This window comes from Cervus canadensis, chromosome 11, assembly GCF_019320065.1.
Source record: "Cervus canadensis isolate Bull #8, Minnesota chromosome 11, ASM1932006v1, whole genome shotgun sequence".
Classification (NCBI taxonomy): Eukaryota; Metazoa; Chordata; class Mammalia; order Artiodactyla; family Cervidae; genus Cervus; species Cervus canadensis.
In genome coordinates, this window is record NC_057396.1 from 22,773,766 (window position 1) to 22,798,798 (window position 25,033).

The following is a 25,033-nucleotide window of genomic DNA, read 5'->3' on the forward strand; positions in this document are numbered from 1 at the left end:
TAAGTAAAGGGCTTCCCCAATGCTCAGTGGGTAAAGAACCCATCCACAATGCAGGAAACATAGGAGACACAGGCTTGAACTCTGGGTCAGGAAGATCCCCTGGAAGAGGAAATGGCAATCCACTCCAGTTTCCTTGCCTGGAAAATCCCATAGACAAAGGAGCCCAGAAGGCTACAGTCCATTGGGTCGCAAAGAGTTGGACATGACTGAGCAACTAAGCACATGTTAAGTGAAATAAGTCAGAGAAAGACAAATACTGTATAAACTCACATGTGAAATCTAAAAAAACAAATTCATAGAAAAAGAGATCAGATTAGTGGCTGCCAGAGGGGGCAGGTGAGCTGGTAAAGGTGTTCAAAAGCTGTAAACCTCCAGTTATAAGTAAGTATTGGGGATGTAATGCGTAACATGATGACTATAATTAATGCTGTTTTATGGTATAGTTGAAAGTTGCTAAGAGAGTAGGTTCTAAAAGTTCTGATCACAAGGGGAAAAAATGTGTAACTATATGAGGTGATAGATGTCAAGCATAATTATTTTGCAATATATGCATGTCAAGTCATTACATTGTCCTCCTTCAACTTACATAGTGTGTGTCAATTACATCTCAATAAAACTGGAAGGAAAAAAAGACACGAGTGGTTGAAGGACTCATGAGAACAGAACACTCCTCCTCTTTCAGAGGGGTCCCCAGAGACTTGCCTGCCAGGGTCAGGACTCTTGGGTGACTTCTGCCAAAGTGATACTACCTCCTTTGGTCAACTCTCTCCTGAAGAGGAGCGTGCTTTAAGCAAAAGAGGTTGTACCGAGTTGCTGGGATTTTAAATCTTTTCTTACTAAAAATACATCTATTGTGGAAAAATCCCAAAAGATGAAGCACATCACTAACCTCAGGGGGTCGAGCGGTCCTTCCTCACACGCATGGAGCTGTGCTTCCAGCTCTTATCATTAGCAGTAATCTCAGGTCAGGAGGGGTTGCCTGGCTGTTCTCAGCTACGTGGGCTGCTTGCTGATTTCCTGGGGCCCTTGAGAGAGAGAAACACAAATTCTGCTTTAGAACAGTGCCTGTGTTTGTTTATTGGTAGTGATCCTTTTCTTAAGATTCTTGAATGCATGGTTGTCCCTATAGTCCCCAAACCTCCACCTCCTCCCTGATCACTCATAATGTCTGCAGTCCTGAGGGTCTAGGAGATCAAGGCCATGCACCCCTCCCTCCCAGCCAGCACCAAAGGGAAAAACAAAAACAGACCCCATGGCTTCTCTTGGGTTTCTGGAAAATAAGGACAAGAAGCTTCTTCTCCCAGAGGCAATCTCCAGTGACAGTGGGGCCCAAATCGCCCCTGCTCCTGCTGTCCCAGACTCTGTGGGTACTCACCAGCCTGAACATGTGCCTAATAGTAGGAGCGGCCATGTGTCTGGGCCAGGCTCTGTATGAAGGGTCCATGTTATAGTGATCTTTCTTGGCTCCAAAGCTACACACTTATTCCCAAGTGGTCTACTGGTCACAGCAGGGACCTAGGGCAAGAATACAGGTGGATCAGAGAAACCCCAGTACTAGAAAAGGAGCTTAAGGCACATGTGCCACCAGGCATTTAAGCCATTCTATCCTCGCGTATAACATCAATAGAGCAGCTGCTAGATGCTAAAGACTAAATTATGAATGAGGCATAGTCTCTGCTCACTACTACAGATATAGAGGCGTAGATATATATGTAGAGTCAAGATATACAAGTATCTATGTATATATGTATGTGCATATATTATGAATGAATGAATAAGTATGATTCATGCCATTCAATTCATGCACAAAAAACTTGAGGAAGGAACAGTTAGAGGTAAGGGGATGTGAAATGGAGGGAGAGAGTCAGAAAGAGCCAAGAAAGCAGCACTGGATTGGGCCTTAAAGGAAGAGAAAGGGTGGGCATCTCAGAGGGAAGAGCAACTTGTTCAAAGACACAGCAGTGTACAAGTCCTTGACCCATGTCACTGGACAGCATGTACTATTTCCCAGTAGCCAATGTTTAAAGTTCATGGGAATCAAGGAACTATCACAAGTGCCTGAACTCTAACCACCTCAGAAAGGTTAGCTGCATCGTTCTATCACTGTGTGAAAGACTCTTGTCATCACCACACAATTACATATACATCTAAAACCAACCATGTTCAAGGCCCATGCCAAGTAGGGAACCTACAAATACATATAACAATACTGCAAGGAGATCCAACCAGTCCATCCTAAAGAAGATCAGTCCTGGGTGTTCATTGGAAGGACTGATGTTGAAGCTGAAACTCCAACACTTTGGCCACCTCATGCAAAGAGCTGACTCATTGGAAAAGACCCTGATGCTGAGAAAGATTGAGGGCAGGAGGAGAATGGGACGGCAGAGGATGAGATGGTTGGATGGCATCACTGACTCAATGGACATGGGTTTGGGTGGATTCCTGGAGTTGGTGATGGACAGGGAGGCCTGGCGTGCTATGGTTCATGGGGTCACAGAGTCAGACACCACTGAGCGACTGAACTGAACTGTGTTTTCTCCATTGCATATTCTTTCCACCTGTGTCATAGATTAGGTGACCATAGGTGTGTGGGTTTATCTCTGGGCTTTCTATCCTGTACCATTGATATGTATTTCTGCTTTCGTGCCAGTACCGTACCATCTTGATTACTATAGCTTTGTAGTACAATCTGAAGTTAGGGAGCCTGATTCCTCAAGCTCTTTTTTTTTTCTTTCTCAAGATTGCTTTGGCACTTCATGATCTTTTGTGTTCTATATAAATTGTAACTCACAATGATGCTTAACATTTATTGAGCATTTACCATGTAGCCACTCATAACAATGCCTAACATTTATTGAGCACTTACCTACAATGTTATAGGCGTGGCACCAAGGATTTCACATGCATTAGCTCACGAAGCTTTGCAATGCCCCATAAGGTTGACACTATTATTATACCCATTTCCCAGAGAAGAAAACTGAAGCACAGAGTTCAAGCAGCTTGCCCAACATTACACAGCTAGTCCAACTCTAGAGCCCATGACTCATAAGCTCCTAAATGTAACTCCTGTAGTTCACTTGCCCCAACCTCCGCCATGCTCCGGGTGCAGAGAGCAGGTACAATGGAACTTATATGAGGAAATACAGGTTGTTAGCTTTACCAGTGTGCATGGCTAAGCTAAGCCTTCCAGAAGCACAGGCTTTAGATACAAGAAAAAAGCTGGAGTGGGCAGGAACAGGGCACCAACTAGTCTTGCTCCAAGTTGGCAGTCTCCACAGGGCTGCTCGGGGGGCATCCATGTCCTTTATGAGTTGCTCCCATCCAGGGTTTGATTGTCAGTCTTGCAGGCTGGAGCACTCGATTTCTCAGCTCACTAAGAAAAGAGTCATATCTCAGAGGTGAGTTTAGCATATTAGAATCATATTGTCTTGAGACAGAGTAGTTCTGTTTATTTGACTAGTACATCCTCTCCATATGAAGAAAGTCAGCTCATAATCAGAATAATAATAACAGCTGGTATTTGTTGAGTTCTTACTCTATAGTACGTGCATGAAGTATTATGTAAATAATGAAACAAAAGGGAGTTAAGATAAATGTAATATATAATGGCATCACACTAAGACAAACTGATGTATCCATTTCTCCAACATGGAGGATCTGGCCAATGAAATGGAAATACTTGAAATATAATGATCATGACGCCTGCTTGAGTCACCATAATGGGGCTCTTGGCCCAAACTCTGTCCCCTTTGTATGGTCATTGCCTGGGTGACTGTCTTTTCTTTATGCATTAGGCAGAGCAGTGTCACTTCTGATTAACACATGCTTCCTGTAGGTGTGTTAATACATTCAATCAGGTTACTGTCAAGTCTTACCGCCCAGGGAACCATTCTGTCTCCTGAAGGTGACTTTGCATATCTCTGCTCTGTACAGATCTTAAAGTTTAATCCTCAGCAGACAGTCCTAGTTCCCTTATCTACAGATGCTTGGGAGAGGCCTCATTTCAGCCCCCACATACAGGCAACATTAAAAAATGATACCAAATATACCAGGAAGCAATGTGTTTTACTGAGGCTTCCCAGGTGGCTCAAGTGGTAAACCTGTCGGCTAATGCAGGAGATGCAAGAGACTCAGGTTTAGTCCCTGGGTTGGGAAGATCCCCTGGAGGAGGCAATGGCAACCCGCTCCAGTATTCTTGTCTGTAAAATCCTATGGAAAGTGGAGCCCGGTGGGCTACACTCCATGGGGTCACAAAGAGTCAGGTACAACTGATCAACTGAGCACACAATGAGTTTTACTGAGGCAGAAAAATTGTGCAGGAGAGTTAAATTTGGAGAGAGAGGTTGGATCGTGGAGAACTGAATGCCAGAATCATCACTGCCCAAAATTACCACCAGGGTCCACCATTGCATTGGACGTGTGTGTGTGTGTGTGTGTGGGTTTGGGTGTTTGCTCAGTCACTCAGTCATGTCCCACTCTTTGGGACCCCAGGGACTGTAGCTTCCAGGCTCCTCTGTCCACAGAATTCTCCAGGCAGGAATACTGGAGTGGGTTGTCATTTCCTTCTCTAGGGATCTTCCCAACCCAAGAACAGAACCCAGGTCTCTTGTGTCTCCTATATTGGCAGGTGTATCCCTTACCCTACAAAGCACAAATAAAAGTATGTGTCTGTCTGTCTGTCTCTCTCAGAGCATGAGTGCACATGTGCACACAAACACACACACACACACACACACACACACACACACAGGACCTGCCCTTTATGAGCTTCTATTTTAGAGCAAATATCACTGCATTACCAACAGGATTATAAATTCATTCATTCATTCATTTTTACTTCATTCACTCATTCTGCACATATTCATAAAGTGCTGCTTGTGGGTCAAGGACTATTCTCAGAAAGGTATCTTTTGGTCTCACAGAGGCTCCATCTCCTCCCCAGTCTTAACCCTGATAGAATAGGTGCAGAAGAGGGAGGAGGAGGAGGAAGTGTCTACCCTTTGCCAGACCAAGCTCACTTCCTCCACTCCAAAGGAGGTATTGAAGTGGGGAAAGCATGAAAGACGAGGCCATATATCATTTCTGCTCCAATTCCAAAGCCTGGTTAGGACTGAGGGAAGTGGAACAGATGAAGTTTGAGTCTGATTTGGGATTTGAATTTTAAACTCGATTGGAGTTGTTTTTTCCAAAACCAAAGGTCACCGTAAAATTAAAGATTTTACCCAAAGTATCAAGGGGAAGGAAAAAAGCTCAACTGAAAACAGGCTCTACAAAATAAGAAATTTAAACCAAGTCCATAAACATTTACACGATTTTTTAAATTGGTCCGATTCTTCGCAACCTCACTCCCTTCACTATGGTTTATCCCCCATCATTTCTCAGGGGGATTCCTGCCAAAGCCTCCCCACAGATTGATCTTTATCCACTGTTGCCCTGATCCAATTCCCTTTCCAGCAAGAATCAGCCTGATTTTTGAAAAACCTTCTGATCATGTCAACATCTTGCTTAAAAACCCTCTACTGCATTCCCATTGCTCTGGATAAAGACAAATCTCAACAGTAGAATTTTTTGGTTAAAAGGACATAAAATTTAACAAGCCAAAAAAAAAAAAGGACACATTTGGGAACTGGATATACTAAGGCATATGTAAAATCCATATATGGATTTAGTCATGGGTCTGCCATTCACTAGTTGTTAGTAAATTGTTGGTACCATCTCTGTGCCTCGGTTTCTTCAGTAAAATGGGGATAATCACGGGATCACCACATCATGGGATAGTCACAAGGATCAAAGGAGTAGATATGTGTTAAGATCTTAGAACACTGGCTGGCTCACAGCAGTGAATGTGAAGTGTTCCATGCTGATGTTTCCTTGGGGAGCTGGAGTGCTGCAGCTTAATTTACAAAGAATGAAGGGAGCTGCCAGCTAAGACTGGAGACTCACTCCTGACCCCTCACTGCCTGGCCTGGAGCCTGGCATGCAGGAGGTGTTCACTGAATATTTGTTGGATGGATGGATGGATGAGACAGAGTCCTCCTCCTACTCACATAGGGCCCTGAGCCCTTCTGTGCCTCTCCCCTTCCTCAGCTTGAATGGCTGCATGGAAGGGGCTGTGGTAACTTAGCAACAAGGGCTTCTGTAGAGATGAAGCCGCAGACAATAAGATCAGGCCCCTGGTCCCACCCTGCACTTGAGAACAGGCACCTGCACCTCTTCCCTGGCCCCCTTCAGGCCTTGACTCTGCTGTTAGGAGCAGTCCTGGCCCCAGTGATATTCTCTGGGAGGTGAAGGGACAGGATGCCCTATAGGATGTCCCACCAGTCCAGGGGATCTGTGACAGGATGGGAACCTTTGGTACCCTGGACTCAATAGAGAAAAAAGCTGAAGGTGAGGGTATTATGGGAGTATCTACCCCCAAACCCTATTTCAGCCATGATGTGAAGTCCAGGCTGGTAGTCAAAGAAGGATCCAGGATTCTTCAAAAGCCACAGTTAAACAGACAAGATGATCTCAGGATGAGGCGGCCGAGGCTTGTTATGGCAGGCGGGGCAGAAACAGCATCAAAAGACAATAGGGTGGAATGTGCCAGATAAGATGCCTGCACACGGAAGGTAAGATTCTGGCCTGGGAGTGAAAGGACTGGGATTCTGGTGATGATCGGCTGTGGGTGTGCCGCCACTTTGTTCCAGGTCTCATTCTTTCCTTTGTAAAATAAGGAGCTGGACAAGATCTAGGTCCCTCTAGAGCTATTGGCCATGAATCCAAGCAAATACCCACCCCACACACCCCAAAACTGCTCATTTGTATTCTTTTTTTAAAAGAAGCATGCCAAGTTGTTTTCTCCTGCTCCAAGTTTATTTTACATGTACCATGCTTGGAGGATACAAGCATTGGCAAAACCAGTTCCCCCATCCTCCCTGCCCACTCCCCAACCTACACCATCACCAACCAGCACCACTCACTGGAGTAGGAGATATATTCAGAGTGGCTGCTCCAGAGCCCAGGGTAAGAGAGAGAAGCTGTCAGAACCAGGAGGTGACAAGGTGTCTAGAACCTAAAGGACCCCAGACGGGCCCTTTGACCCAAGCCTTTGAATCATGAAAGGTCTAGGATCAGATGCTAAGGAGACTCCTGGTGGAGCCATGGCCATTGTGATGGAGTCAGGAATCAGGAGATGGGCTACTGTTAAAGGGTAGGAAGTGGTCCTCGTACATCCTACCCAAGCTAGGTAATCATTAGTGAAAGCGGAGGCGGAGGGCTTGGTGCGGGGCCAGGAGCAGGGCAAGCTGTGGTGGTGTGAGGGTGACTATGGGGGTGCAATTCAGCACGGCTGCACACCAGAACCTAGCAGGCCTGCCTGCTCCCTTGCCGGTGCTGAGAAGCCTGAGCTGGGAGGAGACTTCCCAGGGAAATGCCTGCCAAGAGGTGGTCACCCGTAATGAGGCAATAAACGGGGTAATTACTGGGCAATTACTGGCCCTCCAAGTGTCTGGGAAGCTGCAGGTGAGAGAACTTGGCCAACTTGAGGCTCACACATCTCTCGTGAGCAGGAGGCCCAGCTGATAATTAGACAGTGTGGATGGGCGAGACCGAGGCTTTGAGAACATGCACTTCATCTTTTCTTGCTTCTTTTTTCCTTTCCCTCTCCTTCTGGCCCAAATTCAAGGCAGTCAGCAAGTGCCCGAGGCCTGGGTATTGGCCGGGAGACAGAGCCTGCTGCAGATTTTCTTGGCATCTTTGGAGACCATAGTCGACTCCACCCTACTTGCTTCCACCCACTCCGCCTGCTCCATCCCACCAAGCTGAGTCCCTGCGCTCTTGGATGGAGGCTTCCAGGAATCCCTGTCCAGGACCAAGGCTGGGACAGGCCCAGTGGGGCCCCACCTGCCAGCGGAGACAAATTCAACTGTCCCGCTGCAGCCTAGCAACTTGACGTCACAGTGCAGTTTCTCTGGAGGCCTCAGTGGTATAGAATCCACCTGCCCTTGCAGGAGACACGGCTTTGATCCCCGATCTGGGAAGATCCCACATGCCACGAGACAACCAAGCCAGTGCCCCACAACTATTGAGCCTGTGATCTACAGCCCGGGAGCCACGACAAGCGAAGCCACTGCAATTAGAGGCCTGTGTGCCCCGCAACTAGAGAGTAGCCCCCCACTCACCACAACTAGAGCAAAGCCCACACAGCAACAAAGACCCACCACGGCCAAAAATAAGTAAATCAATAGTTTTCTAAAATGCCACTTCTTTGTAAATGTCTTTTTCTCTTTTCTTATTCAAACTTGGAGGTCTCACCCCTCATAGCTCCTTTCTTCTGGTTAACCAAGTTGGACTAGTTACCCCCGGAAAAAAAAAATTGAAGTGGTTAAACATGCAAAATGTCTGGAACTGTTGAGGCTATTGAATAAAATGGGTTTGTTTGCTCTGGCTGAGGGCAGGGTGGAGATTTGGGGGGAACGTGAAAATGAATGAGAAAATTTTTTTGGTCTCTTTTATAGATTGCATGTCACTGCGTTAGTTTAGGAGCATTAAAAATGTATAACATAAAGCTTGTTCTGCTCATAAATGATCCTCTTTGGCATATTAAAATTTAAAGTATAGTTTGTTCAGGCAGTAATTACACTTTTACTAATTGAATTTATCTTTAAATATTTCAAAGTTTTGTAATAAGTTGAGCTACAAGATCCTAAGCCTCAAGATATTTGTATTCAATGGTGTTTCAGAAATAGGCAAAAGCTGGAGAACAGAAGAAATCACTAGCATTAGATTAAAATGAGAAAAAAGTTTGTTTTCTGGCGTTCTCTAGTGCCCAAAAAGACAACAAGCCAAATAATACACGACACGGTGCTTTACTTTATAAAGCTCCTTTACATACATTACCTTATTTGATTCTCACATCAGAAGTCTAAGCAGGAAAAGAAAAAGTTATGCATCTAAAGTTAAGGAAAATGGAACTCAGAAAAGCTGAGTGACTTGCCCAAGGTCACACAGGAATGGCAGAGCTTAGATCTGTCTCCTAACCCCAAAGCCCTGGCTCACTCACCCTTAGAAAAGATTCCTGATAAAATGTCCTCAGTGGACGACTGGATTGACAAAATGTGGTCTGTACATACAATGGGATATCGTTCAGCCTTAAAATTCTAATACTTGCTATAACATGGTTGAAACCTGAAAGCATCATGTTCAGTGAAATAAGTCAGCAGGAAAGGACAAATATTACAGATTTCCAATTATATGAGCTATCTAGAATAGATTCATAGAAACTGAAAGTAGAAGATGGTGGTTGCAGGTGCTGGTGGGGTGGAAGGAGTAGGAAGTTGTTTAATGGGTGCAAGGTTTCAGTTTGGGACGATGAAAAAGTTCTGCAGATGGACATTGGTGATGGTTGGTGAAGGTTGGCATAACATTACGAATGTGCTTAATGCCACTGAACATTTTGAAACCACTAAAGTAGTAACTTAAAAGAATATGTCCTGAACATGAATTTTGCCTCCAAGGAATTCATTTTATTTGCTCAACTAGTCTTTTCAGCACATTCTGCTGCCTCCAAACCACCCCCCAACTTCCTTCCCATTCACAAAGTTTTGCCTTGGTTACTGTAAGATTCTCTTCCGTGACAAACCAACCTAAACCAATTTGGTTCTTTAGGTAGATAGTTGAGGGCCGTGCTCTCACTTGCAGATAGTATGTCACAACAAAAAAAAGTTTCAGGCTGGCTTCTCCCGTGAAGACAGATTTATTAGCAAGCTGGCCTCAAAGAGCCTGTTCAACAAATTCAGTGAAGTCCGTCTTCTGACCTGTGAGGCTTTGTGACCGCACACTGGATGAATGTGTGGCCAAACTCTAGTGATGGGTTAGGAACTAGGCTTTCAAATCCTGTAAGTGGCTACAAGCAGAACTTGTTTTAAATCTTAGCACACCATTCCAAAGAGCACACGTTACCACTGGCCTTGGTAAACTGATAGACCTTTCCCGAGCAGGGTGGGGAGAGCTCCTGTCTGATAGTTTGCACATGTCAAAGCCTACTTGTTGCACCAAAGAGAACCATTTCTAACATCCATTATGCTAATGAGCAAGGCCTCTAGTGTTGATAGGAGATAAAAATAACTGAAAGTCTTGGAGTAGCTGCCCAGAGAGTGTGGTTTCTGCTTGGAATCTTTCAAATGTTAACTAACCAGCCCTGAAGTCTGTATTCCTGATTAGAATTCTTTCCATGTTAACTAACTGGCCCCTAGAATTTGGATCAAAAGCATATCTCACAGTCAGGCTTTGCCAGATGAAATATACATAATATTTGGGACATACTTCCACTAAGAAATTATTTGGTATTTATCTGAAATTCACATTGAACTCTGTGTTCCATATTTTTAATTGCTAAATTTAACAACTCTGCTCATACTCTATACAGCACCAAAGTATTTTGAAATGAACAACAGACAATATAACACATACCTTTGAGAGGTAAAATATTATAAGTTAATGTTTCTCTTGACTTGATTGTGAACATTTCTAAGCCTGACTCTTCTCGGACTGCAGAAGGCAGACAGTTCTGAGCAGGTGTGACAATAAGCTACCTGTTTTAAAATCCACAGAAATGAAGGAATGTTCCTATCTCTCTCCATGGTCTTTCACTTTCAATCCTCAATGCCCAGGAACACATCCACTGACACTGAGATCAAAATACAGCAAGAGCAGACCCACAAGCAGAGAAAGAAATTCCTGAATCTCCTCTGTGTGTCTGTGTGTAATGGTATTGCCCCTGGATGCAGAAATGTTTCTTTTACTCTTGCCTGTGAGAATGATACTACACTGCTTGTTCCTGGTGGACAAGAATTATAATGATCTGATAGTCCAGGTAGTTTCACATTAAAATCTTTCCCTTGCATCAAGATTTAGAATTCATTGGTAGAAGGTGGGGAGGCAGAGGAATAACAAAGACAGAATAATAGCACCTTATCTGAAAGATTATAGTCATCATTCTAAAACAAAATGAGCATAATTTTTGCCCCTAAAATGAATTTTACTTTCCAAAGTGTCACTAATTTTCATTTTTACCATTGCTAGGGTGGGGAGGGGAATGCTAAGAGTGAAAATAAAACAGCATTGTCCCCCATTCCCACCACTGAAGTATTTGGGGAAAGAACAGAGGCAGGAAAGAAACCTTGTCTTTTCTAATTGAGGATTCAATGACTCCTCCTAAAGCCCCCAGAGCAGGTGAATTGTTAAAACAAAAAAACAAACACCCCTCTCTGGCCCCTGCACCTCCATAGCTCCTGGGAAAGGTCGCCCAGCAAGTCAGCCCCTCCGCGGGGCCCAGGGAGCCTGGACTCCCACCACCTCACTCCCTGCAGCTGCAGCTTAATAAAGCTTAATAAAAGGTGTGATTGCCATGGCAACCTCAGTAACACTTTCAAATAGATAGCCAATTATTATTCACTCATTTACTGTTTATTGTGGCGATGCCAATCACAGTGAACACCGGGAGTGTATTAATGGAGATGTGAGTGGAATTGGGGCCCTGGGGACTGGCATTGTAATGCCTCATTCATTAGCAGCATGGCTTCAAGGTGGGTGGGCACACAGCCACTCCCTCTGGTCCCTCAGCCCTCAGCCACCCAAGCACACACACAGGCGTGCACACACACACAGAGACACACAGAGACACACACAGCACAAGGGACTCGGCCTAGAGGTCGTTGAAGGACTCAGTCCCCTTCAGGGTGGCCCTCAGCACACACTTAGATCACAAGACAAGCAGATGGACCCAGACCTTGGCTCAGCCCCAGAAGGTATTTTCAGTAGTATTTTTTGTTATTTTTCACCCTTCCATATGAACCTGTTCCCCATTTCACACCTGATAAATACAGTGCCTCATTAAACTCCACCAAGCTTTTAGGAGAAGATAGATCAGCCCAGGCCCCTTCCAGGAGATCTTAACAGTTGGAGGTTCAGGAGACTAGAAGGGGAAAATACCAGGAGTCCTTCTTTTAAAAACTATCCACTCTACTCGGGTGCCTGCTCCTTGCAACCTGCCTGCATCTCCTCCCAGCCCAGCAAAGGGTCACAGACCTTCATCTCATTCTGAAGGTAGCCACGCATTTCCTGAAAGCAGAAGATACAGGAAGACAATTTCCACCCTTGGTTTCCTGGATGAATTTTGCCAGGCCTTCCCAGGCGGGAAGAAAGAGGGCTGGGGGCATAAAAAGAGGGCATTGAGGAATTTCCAAGGCCAGCAGGGGAGAGGGTCTTCCAGGGCAAGCTTCCATGGTGTAGCTGCAAGCCTCCATAGGTTTCCCTGCTTGTCCCTAGATCTGATGTGAAAGCAACAGGATCACCTACCCTCCCAATCCATGAGGGCCTGGAAACGGCTGTATCAGTGGACCTGTGGGGAACAACGGTGGAAGGCTTCCCACAGCTTCCTTTGCGCCTGACCCTGGTCCAAGGGAAAGAAGGATGGGAAAGTGTCTCTGCCAGGCTGGTGGGATGGGACCCAGCATCAGATCCCCTTTGATTTAAAAAGTCAACACAGCAGAGGCATGACAGGCCTTGTATAATACACTGGAGGGTGTGGTAAAACCCAGATTCACTCCACAGGCTGGCAGCTCCAGTTACCAGGGAGACACCACCCCCAGGCAGCCTGCTCTTCAAGCCAGCAGCTTGTTCTTGCCCTGCCCGGCTCCTTTCTAGGGTCCCAAGGCTCCAGGCCCCACCCCAATGCCTCAGCAGCTCCCACTCACAGCTCCCGGATTCTGGTGCCAGGCGGGACCAGAGACAGACGGGGGTGGGAAGGTGTGAGCATGACTCACTCGCTTCTGCTTGTCTCTGTCTTTGCCCAGGCTCAGGATGTGGGGGCAGTGTTAAAGAAAAACATTTTTTTTTCTGACACTCATTAAAGAAAGACTTTATTCAGGACTATCCTGAACCAGTCAGTCCTAAAGGAAATCAACCCTGAATATTCATTGGAAGGACTGGTGCTGAAGCTCCAATCCTTTGGTCACTTGATGTTCAGTGGTAACTCATTGGAAAAGACGAGGATGCTGGGAAAGAGTGAAGGCAGGAGGAGAAGGGGATGACAGAGGATGAGATGTTGGATGGCATCACCGAATCAATGGACATGAGTTTAGCAAACTCCAGGAGATAGTGAAGGACAGGGAAGCCTGGTGGGCACAGTTCATGGGGCTGCAAAGAGTTGGAGACAATTTAGTGACTGAACAACAACAATCCTGATAGGAGAGAGAGACTGGGACTCAACTGGGAATGTGGCAAGGACAAGTGGGGGTTTGTAGTTAAGGAACACAGTAAGGGGGTCAGTGCGTGGAAAGTTACTAAGAGGAGACTTCCAGGCTCAGGGTCACACCCCGTGGCTTTTGGCATGGCAATTTCCCTACCAGGGATGGAACCGAGTCCTAACCACTGCACCAGCAGGGAATTGCCCAGAGCAGGGGACTCTTGCTGAAGGTAGACCAGCAAGATCAGAGACCAAAGAACTTGCCCAGTAGTCCAGTGGCTAAGACTCTGAGCTCCTGCAGGGGGCCTGGGTTCAATCCCTGGTGGAGGAACTAAGATCCCGCATACTGCAACTGAAGATCCTCCATGCCACAATGAAGACCCAGCACAGCAGATTAAATAAATAAATCTTATTTAAAACAGATCAGAGATCAAGAGTAGGAGGATTTTCTGGAAGTTGGCTTGGCAGCGTCCTTGCTAAAACTGAACTCTGCAAGGAACAGACTCGGAAGCCCCAGTGAGGCTTAGAAAAAGAGAGGGCTCAGAGGAGCCTGACTAAAGTCTGGTCAGGAGAGGCTTCATCTTCACCCCTGGGAAGGAGCTGGGGGACAGGTGGGGGAAGGGAGAGCAGAAAGAGAAACCGGATAGGCAGGCAAAGCCATTCAATGGGCAGCCAGCTAGGAAGAGTGGGACTGTGAGGGCAACTCTGAGAGGGCTGGAGAAACTCAGGGAGCCGCTTCCTACAACTGTGTGTAGACCAGACTTGGGGATCTTGGCACCCATCACCATCATAAGTCAAGTCATTTCTGGTACCCAAGAGATTTGATGCCCTAGGCCCTCCCTCAGAAAGGGATTCTAATCCTACCTCAACTTTAAATTTTATTGATACTTATCAAAATTGGAAAACTACAATTCCATTTAAATAGGAGTGTATGTGTGCATGCTCAGTTGCTCAGTCATGTCCAACTCTCTGCTGACCCCATGGACTGTAGCCCTCCAGGCTCTTCTGCCCATGGGATTTCCCAGGCAAGAATACTGGAGTGGGTAAGTCATTCCCTTCTCCAGGGGATCTTCCCAACCCAGGGATCAAATTCAAGGCTCCTGCATTGGCAGGCGAGACACTTTACCACTTGGCCACTTTAGCCACTTTACCACTGAGCCACCTGCATTCTTTTCCACTGAGCCTTAAATATGGGTAGAAGGACCCTATTTCTTAACAAAAGTTCAATAATGACATATCTAGATTCTGAGCTTTTTATGCTAATGACACCAGAACCTATTGTCCCACAATGGTTCCTAAAGACTTTTTCATAAAACACCAATAAACTCATTAAAAGTTTAATATTCTATTTCTTTTTATATATATATTATTTTTTAAGTGTAGATGTTTACAATTTGCTAGGTATACAGCAAAGTGACTCCATTATATACACACACACACACACACACACACACACATATATATATATATATATATTCTTCAGATTCTTTTCCATTATAAGTTATTACAATGTTGGGTATAGTTCCCGGGGCTGTACAGTAGCTCCTTGTTTCTCTATTTTATATATAGTAGTGTGTATCTGTTCATTCCAAACTTCTAATTTATCCCTCTCCCCCTTTCCCCGTAAATTTGTTTTCCATGTGTGTAAGTCCATTTCCGTTTTTGTAAATAAGTTCCTTTGCATCATGTTTTTAGACTTTTGCTCTCTGGGGACCATGAACACCCCCTTCCAGCTCAGTTTCCCCCTCACAGAGGCGAGGTGATGGAGGGACCGCCCTTGGGGTTTGAGTGTATGGTGTTTATGAAGCCCAGGAGAGGCTCTCAGTGAACGTGACCTCTCCATCCTCACCTAGACAGGGAGGACCTGATGAGTCCCAGGGAAGACCTCCAGCCCTTCCGAGGCACAAAACCTTTGTCTCAACAATGAGGGGCTGGACTGGGAAGATCCCCTGGAGAAGGGAAAGATTACCCACCCCAGTATTCTGGCCTGGAGAATTCCATGGACTGTATAGTCCATGGGGTCACAAAGAGTTGGACAAGACTGAGTGACTTTCACTACCACTGCACTACATGTTCATAAAAGATAAAAATGCATGTTCCCTTCTGCTTCCCACAGTGGACGGCCACACTGCTATCTGGTGAAGGTGAGAGACCCTGTCTGGTGAAAGGACTCAGAGAGGCCAGAGTCCCACCACTGCCATAGAGCAACACGGTGGAGCTGCCAGGACTTGACTCTCAGTCAATAGCTCCGGAAGGAATGAGACCCTGGGGGAGGTTTGGAGGGCGCATGGGTGGGCTCATGTATCTCACAAAGAGCAGTGCCCAGAAAGCAGACCAAGGCGGGGAGTGTGTAGGGGAATAGCTCTGACAGTCTGATTTTAACTCAGCCCAATAAGCACTCATGTTCTGGCTCCCACACTAGCTCATCATGTGCTGCTGGGCAGGTCCTGGAGTCTTGCTGATCCCCAGGAGCCCTGTCTGTAAAATGAGGATCTCGATAATACCTCCTTTGTGGATGGGCTGAGGATTAACCGAGAGAATATTATCAGCTGCCCAACAGGGTGGTTCTGGCTCACATGAGGCATTCAAAAAATGATGGTTCGCCTTCAGGCAAAATCATAGGAGGGATGTGTTTGAAGTCAAAGTGAAGGATGTAAAGGAGTGTCAAGCCAACAGTAGGCTCTCAAAAAAATATTTGTAGAAAGAATAACAAATTAAATCTGAGTGAGGGGGCAGAAAGGAGTCGAAGATGATTCTGAAGGTTCTAGAAGGGTCTCTTGGCTGGGCTTTGAAGGTAGACAGAAGGGGGCCAACACAGCTGCCGGGGGTGTCTCCCCTCCTGCCCTCCTGACTCCCCCCACCCACGCCCCCCACGGTGGCCTCATCCTGCCACCACAGCCAGACTCGCCCAAGGGGACATTCCACCCCATCAACATTTAGTTCCCTTCGGGCTTCCCTGGTGGCTCAGCTGGTAAAGAATCCGCCTGCAATGTGGGAGACCTGGGCTCGATCCCTGGGTCAGGAAGATCCCCTGGAGAAGGGATAGGCTACCCACTCCAATATTCTTGGGCTTCCCCTGTAGCTCAGTTGGTAAAGAATCCACCTGCAATGTGGGAGACCTAGGCTCCATCCCTGGGTTGGGAAGATCCCCTGGAAAAGGAAATGGCAATCCACCCCAGTATTCTGGCCTAGAGAATTCCATGGACTGTATAGTCCATGGGGTCGCAAATAGACACAACTGAGTGACTTTCACTACTACTACGCTACATGTTTATAAAAGATAAAAATGTGTGTTCACTTCTGCTTTCCACGGTGGATGGCCACACAGCTATCTGGTGAAGGTGAGAGAGGGCAGAGTCGTGATCAATAGGGGAAGGGGTCAAGGGCATCCATCACATGGCCTCCATGTGCTAGACTCGGGAATTATTCCACTTAATCCCAACAGTAAATTTTAGGTGTCTGGTACTATTACCATCATCCACATCTCACCGAAGAGGAAAATGAGGCTCAGAGAAGCTAAGGGGCTAGCCCAAGATCACACAGCTAGAAAGCAGGGAAGGCAGGGTCCAACCGGGTTACCTGGCTCCAGAACCTTCACTTTTCCATCATCCCTTCTAAAGAGGCAGAGACTGAAAGAGAAAAAGATAGATGATAGTGTCTGAGTCCATTTGGCAGCTATGATAAAATACCATAGATGGGGTGGCATATGAACAACAGAAGTTAATTTCTCAAAGTGCTGGAGGCTGGGAAGTTCAGGATGGAGGCACTGGAAGATTCAGAATCAGTGAGGACCCTCTTCCTGGTTCATAGCCCGTGCCTTTTGCTGCATTCTCACACAGTGGAAGGGGCAAGGGAGCTTTCTCAGGCTCCTTTTCTAAGCGCACTAATTTCATTCATGACCTAACCACCTCCCAAAGACCCACCTCCTAATTACATCCCCTCTGGGGGTAAGGATGCAACATGTGAACTTTGAGGGGGACACAAACATAGCAGATAATAGCACAGATGCTAAAAGAAGAGACAGAGTAAGAAAGATTGTAGAGTGGATGTGAAGGTGGTAACTTAGGATGAGTCCTACCTTCCAGCCTTGATGGGGGCAGCTGACACCCACTCACCCTCTTCTTGACAACAGGTGCAGACTGAGTCCTGCACCGTCTGCCTGTCTGTGTCATTCTGCTCTGAGTTCATCCCCCGTCCTCCTCCCACCAGTTGTCCCAGGGCCCATGGGAGGCCCACCCTCTTCTCAGAGGCTCCTCCTACTTTCCACGTGCTCACAGTCCTAGGGAGGCCAGGTCCATAGACCTGGAACTAATGCCCAAAGAAAAACAGGCTGCAGGAGTCCACCCAGACACCTTGGTGCTCATCTCCTAATATCTGAATGAGCTTCTGGGGTCTCTGAGTCTCCTTCAGACTCAGTGAGAGAGGCCCCTCTTTGGTGAAGCCCTTGCTGACTGCAGTACCTGGAATAATTATTACTGTTACTATGTTGTTGTTGAGGGTCTAGTCTGCACCAGACATTCTATATATGTGCTTATTTAAGGTAGGTGAGATTGATTCCACCTTAGAGGTGCAATGATAGAGATGTGGAGAGGTTAAATAGGTTAAGAGGTTAAGGTCCACATCAGTTAAGAGGGGCAGAGACAGCATCTGAACCCAGGCTGACCTAACTCCGAAAGGTGCACTCTTGTCCTTTATAATGCACCTGTTCTTACACACAGCTCTGGGCCCCCCAAGGTGACTGGGCATAGAGTAGATATTTTAAAAAGAAACACACTGTTCTTTTCTACCCACAGGATACTTCTGACACCAATGTGTGGACATTTTCCCCACATCAACTGATTCTCCGACTCTTCAGATGCTAACTAGTTGTCCGTCCATTCAATGCAGTTAGGACACTAACTACCTGAGTTAGTCCAGACCCCACGGGTTAGGGCTCAGCCCCAAATGCCTCCCTCCTCTTCAGATGCCAGCTGCAAGTCCAGGTTGTCACCTGAACACCAGCCTAGAAACCAGGCATTCCCAGACTCTCTCCTCAGGTTCAATACTTTGCGGTAATGGCTCACAGAACTCTAACCCTTACATCTGCCTTTATTATAAAGGATTGGCTCAGCAGCTAAAGAATCCACCTGCAATGAAGGAGACAGGAGATGCAGGTTCGATCCCTGGGTTGGAAAGTTCCCCTGGAGGAGGACACTCGACCCACTGCAGTATTCTTGCCTGAAAAATCCCATTCAGAGAGGAGCCTGGAGAGTTATGGTCCACGAGGTATCAAAAGAGTCGGACACGACTGAACGGCTAAGCGCACTAAGGATACACAGAACAAAGAATACAGATGAAGAGTCAGATGAACAGGTAGAGAGGATGAGGTGAGAAGAGTTCTGAGCCCAGAAGCTCCTGTCCCCGTGGAGTGGGAGTCCTTCATCCTCCCAGCATGCGGACGTGTTCACCAGTCCAGAAGCTCTCAATCCTCTTTAGGAGTGCTGATGGAGGCTTCATCACATAGGCATGATCAGTGATTAACTCCATCTCCAGCTCCTCCCTGTCCCCAGAGGTCACACCGTGGTCCTTCTGGCAATCATTTCCCACCTTGAAGCTACCTATGGGTCCCCAGTCACCAGTCATTCATAAGCATATAAACTCAGAGGGACTTAGGAGCTGTGTGTCAGGAAATAACACTAAAGGCTAAATACATGTTTCTTTTGTCGCCATGTTATTCAACAAACGTCTGATGAGTGACAAGTTAATAGGGCATGTGGACGGTGGAGCCTCACCATCAGCAGGAGTGACGACTGGGTACCAGGAAAGAGGACTGAGAGTCCTGCTCAGCCCTCCCCTCATCTCAGTCACTGCCAAGGACGCCAGGTGGGACAGGGTCCCTGGAACAGAACCAGGTGATGCCCTTATCCTCTACCCTGGTGGGCATCCTCAAACCACAAATCTGAACAAGTCACTTAAATGCTCCGTCTTATTTTCTTCATCAGAAAAATGGAAGTGATAAGACACACTCTACATAAGTCACAAGGTTTCATGGGGACTTAATGGGATAATGGATGTGAAACACTTTATAAACTGTAAAGTACCACACAAATGTGAGGCTGTTTCATTAATTATAGATGAGCACACACAGGCCTACACACCCACATCCACAGGCACCCATTCACTCAAAAGCACACACTCTTGCTCCAAAGAGAAATCAATATTGTGCTGCAACCCCCTGTGAAATCCCATGCTGGGACCTCCCCCTGCCCTCCATCCTTCCTGGGCCATTACCCACTTAGACTGAGTGGGTTCAGGAAGGTTGAGGAGGGGCTGAAGAGCTTTGAGGAGAAGCAGGTGAGTCTGGAGCACAGACTGTTCAACCCACACCTGCCCGTTCTCCCTGGTGTTTGGGTTTGTTTGTGTTTTCTTGACTAAGAGACATGTGGGAACCACAGAAACAGCCCACCCCCTGGGAGAAAATGCTTGGTAAGGGCAAGCATTTTGGTGGTGCAGGGCTAACTCTGGGTAAGAGGATCGGATTCAGCAGTTTTCTTTGGGGGCGGTGTGTGGGGGGTCTACCCTTCATTCATTCACTCTTCCATTCAACAAAATTTATCAAGCATCTACTATATCCCTAGAGAAGCACTCTTTCTGGTGGGACTCCAAAGACAAGCAAGTCATCTCTGCATTGGAGGGGCTCCCAGGGGCAGTTACAGAGGAGAACCAGACTGCGGGATACTGTGAGCATATTCGGAAGTGGTCGGCGGCTCTGATTGGACAGAGTAGATGAGTCAAGTCAATGAGGATGATGAGGTCCTGCCCTGAGAGGCCCTGGCACCAAACTGATGAGTTTGGATTCTATCCTGTGTGCACTGGGAGCCACTAAAGGAGGTTAGGAAAAGAAGTGACAGAACTAAGCAGATTTCCTTTCTTTTTTTTTTTTTTTTAAAGTATCTTTCCCCTCTCTTTCTCTTTTACTGTATTTCTTTTCAAAACTGGTAACATGGCACTGATGAATCTATTTGCAGGGGAGCAACAGAGACGCAGATGTCGAGGGCAGACTTGCGGACACACTGGGGAAGAAGAGGGTGGGACAAATTGAAAGAACTGCATTGAAACAAATACACTACCATATGTAAAGTGGATAACCAGTGGGAATTTGCTGTCTCACACAGTGAGCTCAAACCCGGTGCTCTGTGACAACCGAGAGGGGTAGGAGGTGGGAAGGTTCAAGAGGGATGGGACATGTGTATATCTATGCTGATTCATGTCGATGTATGGCAGAAATCAACACAATATTGTAAAGCAATTATCCAATTAAAAATAAATTAATTAAAAAAAACTTGTAACAATTACCTAAGTGTATGAAAACTGGTAAAAGAACAAAATGCTATGTGAAGAAAACTTTCATAATTTCTTTCACTTCATTTCTATTACTCCTCTACACCAGTGATTCTCAAAGTCTGTTCCCCGAAAGAATAGCATTCCATCATCCAGGAGCTTGTTAGAAACGCAATCTGACTGCAATTAACAATACTGTCTCAAGCCCTGGAAAGTTGCTAAGAAAGTAAATCATAAAAGTTCTCATTACAAGAAAAAAAATTATAACTATTTGTGGTGACAGGTGTTAACTAGACCTATTGTCAGCATTTCACAATATAGACAAATATCAAATCACTGTGTTGTACACTTGAAACTAATATAATGCTATGTGTCAATTACACCTCAAAACAATGGAGTAAATGCAAGGATTACCACCATTCAGATGACTCTGATACTTGCAAAGTTGAGAACTGTTGCCCTACACACAGCAATTTTCCACACCGGTCTCTGTGTTCATCAAGCAAATATGAGCATGTACACATATAATGCCATTTTTTGCACTGATTTTTTTTAAAACTACATCATATCCTTTACTAAGAAAACTGCTTATAGCAACACACCTTCTAGTCAATAGATAGAGAACTAGCTCATTTTTTAAAAATGTCTATTTAATTATCCAGTTCATGGATGTAGTAAATTTATTCAACCATTTACTGTTGGACATTTAGATCATTTACAATTATGTTGACACCTACAATAGTGCTCCAATAAATAGTCTTACCCATGTAGTAGTACATATAGGTGCTTTTATTCCCATAGGATAGATTAGCAAAAGTGGGAATGCAGAATCAAAGATTACAGTATTTTAAATTTTTATAAAATCACTAGCTTACTTTTCCTAAAATTGTAGCAATATACAGTCCTATCAGAAAAATAAAGGATACCTGTTTCATCTCATCCTCATTAGTCCTTGATATTGTAGCTCTTCACATTTTAGAAAGCTCAATATGGCAGTTCTGTTTAAAATGGATTTGAGCCAATGAGGGGAGGCGCAAAATTGGAAGTCAAGAGTCCAGTTGGAGGACTATTGGATTATGCCAGGTGAGAGATGGGAAAGGCCTGAATTAAGAAAGTGACTATGGGCACTATTTGCAATAGTCAAGACAGAGAAACAACCTAAATGTCCATCAACAGAGGCATGGATGAAGAAGATGTGGTACACATACAATGGAACACCACTCGTCACAAAGAAGAATGAAATAATGCTGTTTGTAGCAACATAAGTGGTCCTAGATATTATACTAAGTGATATAAGTCAGACAGAAAGACAAATACCATATGATACCACTCATATGTGGAATCTAATTTTTAAAAAATGATGCAAATGAACTTATTTATGAAACCAAAACAGACTGACAGATACTGTGAACAACTTTATGGTCAATAAAGGGGAAATGTGGGGGAGAGGGATAAATGAAGAGCGTGGGATTATCAGACACACACTGCTGTATGTAAGATAGACGATCAACGAGGACCTACTGTATAGCTCAGGGAACTCTATTCAATATTCTGTGATAGCCTACATGGGAAAAGAATCTAAAAAAGAATGAATATATGTCTATGTAGGACTGAACCACTTTGCTGTATACTTGAAACTAACTCACAGTTATAAATCAACTATACTCCAATAAAATGAAAAAAAAAAAGAACTTGGACATGGGGATAGGGAGGAGGGACCTGATTTACCTTGGGCACTTTACTGACTCATTTAATCTACATAAAAATCTATATCATCTACAGATGAGAATTTGGAGAGTTTGGTATTGAGACATTTTGACTTCCCTACATGTCTGATGACTGCTGATCACTTCCTATCCCATCTATAGTCCATTCTAAGGGAATTGCCCCACCTTAAACCCCCATCACTTAAGAAGCACATGACTCCACTCTTCCAGCCTAAGATGAGTCCATAAGAAGTGGGCACGTAACCTAAGAGAAACTGATCCTTAGGCTAGTGATCTATAGTATAGGGGAATAAGGAAGATCAGGTTCTTCCTGGGGTTTGAGCAAAGACTTTCAGAGGAAAACTGCCACTGGTGGTAGTGAGTGGTATAGCGGAAAGCCTGTGCAAAGACAGGGCTGAGGAGGCCATGGGCACAAGTCACCTGAAATAGTAAGCGAGGAGAAATGATGCGTGAGTAGTGTAAGGTGACTGGATGGAGAAGGAGCAGAGCAGGTGCACAGAGAAAGGCCAGAAGGCTGAGGGGGAACACCAGGCTGCCGAGGGAGACAGAAGGGCCTCTGTGAGCTCAGACTCACCATCACCCTCGTTGCCCATGCAGCCTCGCAGTACTGCAGGCCCTGCCCTCCCACACTTATGAGATGCCTGTTTCCTCAATAACCTCTCCCCTCCCCTCTACACCACTTGAGTGTCCGTTCAGGGATCCCTGCTCTGCCCCACCTAGTTCATAAGTATTTGAGTATATTTTGTTATTATTTAGCTGCTCAGTCGTACACGACTCTTTTGTGACCTCATGGACTGTAGTCCTCCAGGTTCCTCTGTCCATGGGATTCTCCAGGCAAGAATACTGGAGTGGATTGCCGTGCCCTTCTCCAGGGGATCTTCCCGACCCAGGGATCGGAACTTCATCTCTTGCATCTCCTGCATTGGCAGGCGGATTCTTTGCCGCTGAGCCACCAGGGAAGCACTAGTTGAGTATTTACTGAATCTAAAATTACTTCACTTCAATCAAAAGCTATGCAAAGCAAAAAATAATGCCTTAGTATGTCATTTACAAAGTGCTTTTTTATCTACAATATCTATTTCAGCCTTGTCCCAAAGAGAAAACAGAAGTTTAGAGAAATGAAATACCTTTTCCAAATATGTACCATTAATAGATGGAGGCAATCCTGGAATCTGGGTCATCAGATGCAAATCCCATGTGTGTCCTACCTGGCTCTGCTGAGATGGTACCCAGCCCCTGGGGACCTGTTGCCCTGTCTCATTTCAGTCCCCTACCTGCGTCCTCTTTATCACCTAGCTGTAGTTCTAAAGCCTCCTGCTCCATGTTTCAGCTGAGGAGTTCTAATTCAAATCAGGACTGACAGACAGATCCAAACTTCAGCTGGTGATCCATCCCTGGAGCCTATGGCGTGCTGTGAGGTTAGCTGAAAGTGAAGTGAAAGGCATTCAGTCATGTCCAACTCTTTGTGACCCCATGGACTATACAGTCCATGGAATTCTCCAGGCCAAAATACTGGAGTGGGTAGCCTTTCCCTTTTCCAGGGGATCTTCCCAAACCAGGGCTCAAACCCAGGTCTCCCACATTGCAGGTGGATTCCTTACCAGCTGAGCCACAAGGGAGGCCCAAGAATACTGGAGTGGGTATTCTTCTCCAGTGGATCTTCCCAACCCAGGAATCAAACCAAGGTCTCCTGCATTGCAGGTGGATTCTTTACCAACTGAGCTATCAGCGAAGTCCTTTGAAAGTGAAAGTGAAAGTTGCTCAGTTGTGTCTGGCTCTTTGCAACCTATATAGTCCATGGAATTCTCTATGTGAAAGACACCATGACTCAAAGTGGTTCTGTCCCAGAGGAGTGTCTTGGGACTAAAATCTCCATCTCTTTCTGGTAAGGCCTTTCCTCAATTAGATCTCTGGAAAAACACATCTATTTTAACTTCGGAATGAGTGAATCATTAGCCTCCACCCAGATAGGAACATGAATAGGTTTAAAAACTAAAAATAGCTTTTTCCTCCTGGCTGCTTGAAGATCAGCCGCCATCATGAACGACACAGTAACTATCCGGACTAGGAAGTTCATGACCAACCGACTGCTTCAGCGGAAACAAATGGTCATTGATGTTCTTCACCCTGGAAAGGCAACAGTACCTAAAACAGAAATTCGGGAAAAACTGGCCAAGATGTACAAGACCACACCAGATGTCATCTTTGTGTTTGGATTCAGAACCCATTTTGGTGGTGGCAAGACCACTGGCTTCGGCATGATTTACGACTCCTTGGATTACGCGAAGAAGAACGAGCCCAAACACAGGCTTGCGAGACATGGCCTGTATGAGAAGAAAAAGACCTCAAGAAAACAGCGAAAGGAACGCAAGAACAGAATGAAGAAAGTCAGGGGGACTGCAAAGGCCAATGTTGGTGCTGGCAAAAAGAAGGAGTAAAGATTCTGCAGTGACTGTATCTGTGGTGCTTGTGCAGATTTTTCATGAAAGAATAAACTAAGACCTTTTCCATGAAAAAAAAACTAAAAATAACTAACATTTATCGAATGTTTATTATGCCTCAGGCATGGTGCTAAGTTCTTTACATAAATTCATTTAAACTCCCAATAACCCTATGAAGTAAGTATGATTAGTCTCGTTTCTCAGATAAGGAAACTGCAGCTAAGCTAGGTTAATTAACTTGCCCAGGGATATAGGGCTAATACATGGTGGAACCTGGATTTGAACCCAGGCAGTCCACCTTCACTAAGCCTGTCAGA

At 45.5% G+C, this 25,033-nt stretch overlaps 1 protein-coding gene across 1 annotated transcript; it reads left to right on the top strand.

Moving 5' to 3' along the window:
• Positions 1 to 24,281: 24,281 nt before the first annotated feature.
• Positions 24,282 to 24,796, top strand: LOC122450248 (40S ribosomal protein S24-like). The gene has a single exon (XM_043482479.1). The coding sequence runs from the start codon at positions 24,315 to 24,317 to the stop codon at positions 24,711 to 24,713; it is 399 nt and encodes a 132-aa protein (XP_043338414.1). The 5' UTR covers positions 24,282 to 24,314; the 3' UTR covers positions 24,714 to 24,796.
• Positions 24,797 to 25,033: the final 237 nt, after the last annotated feature.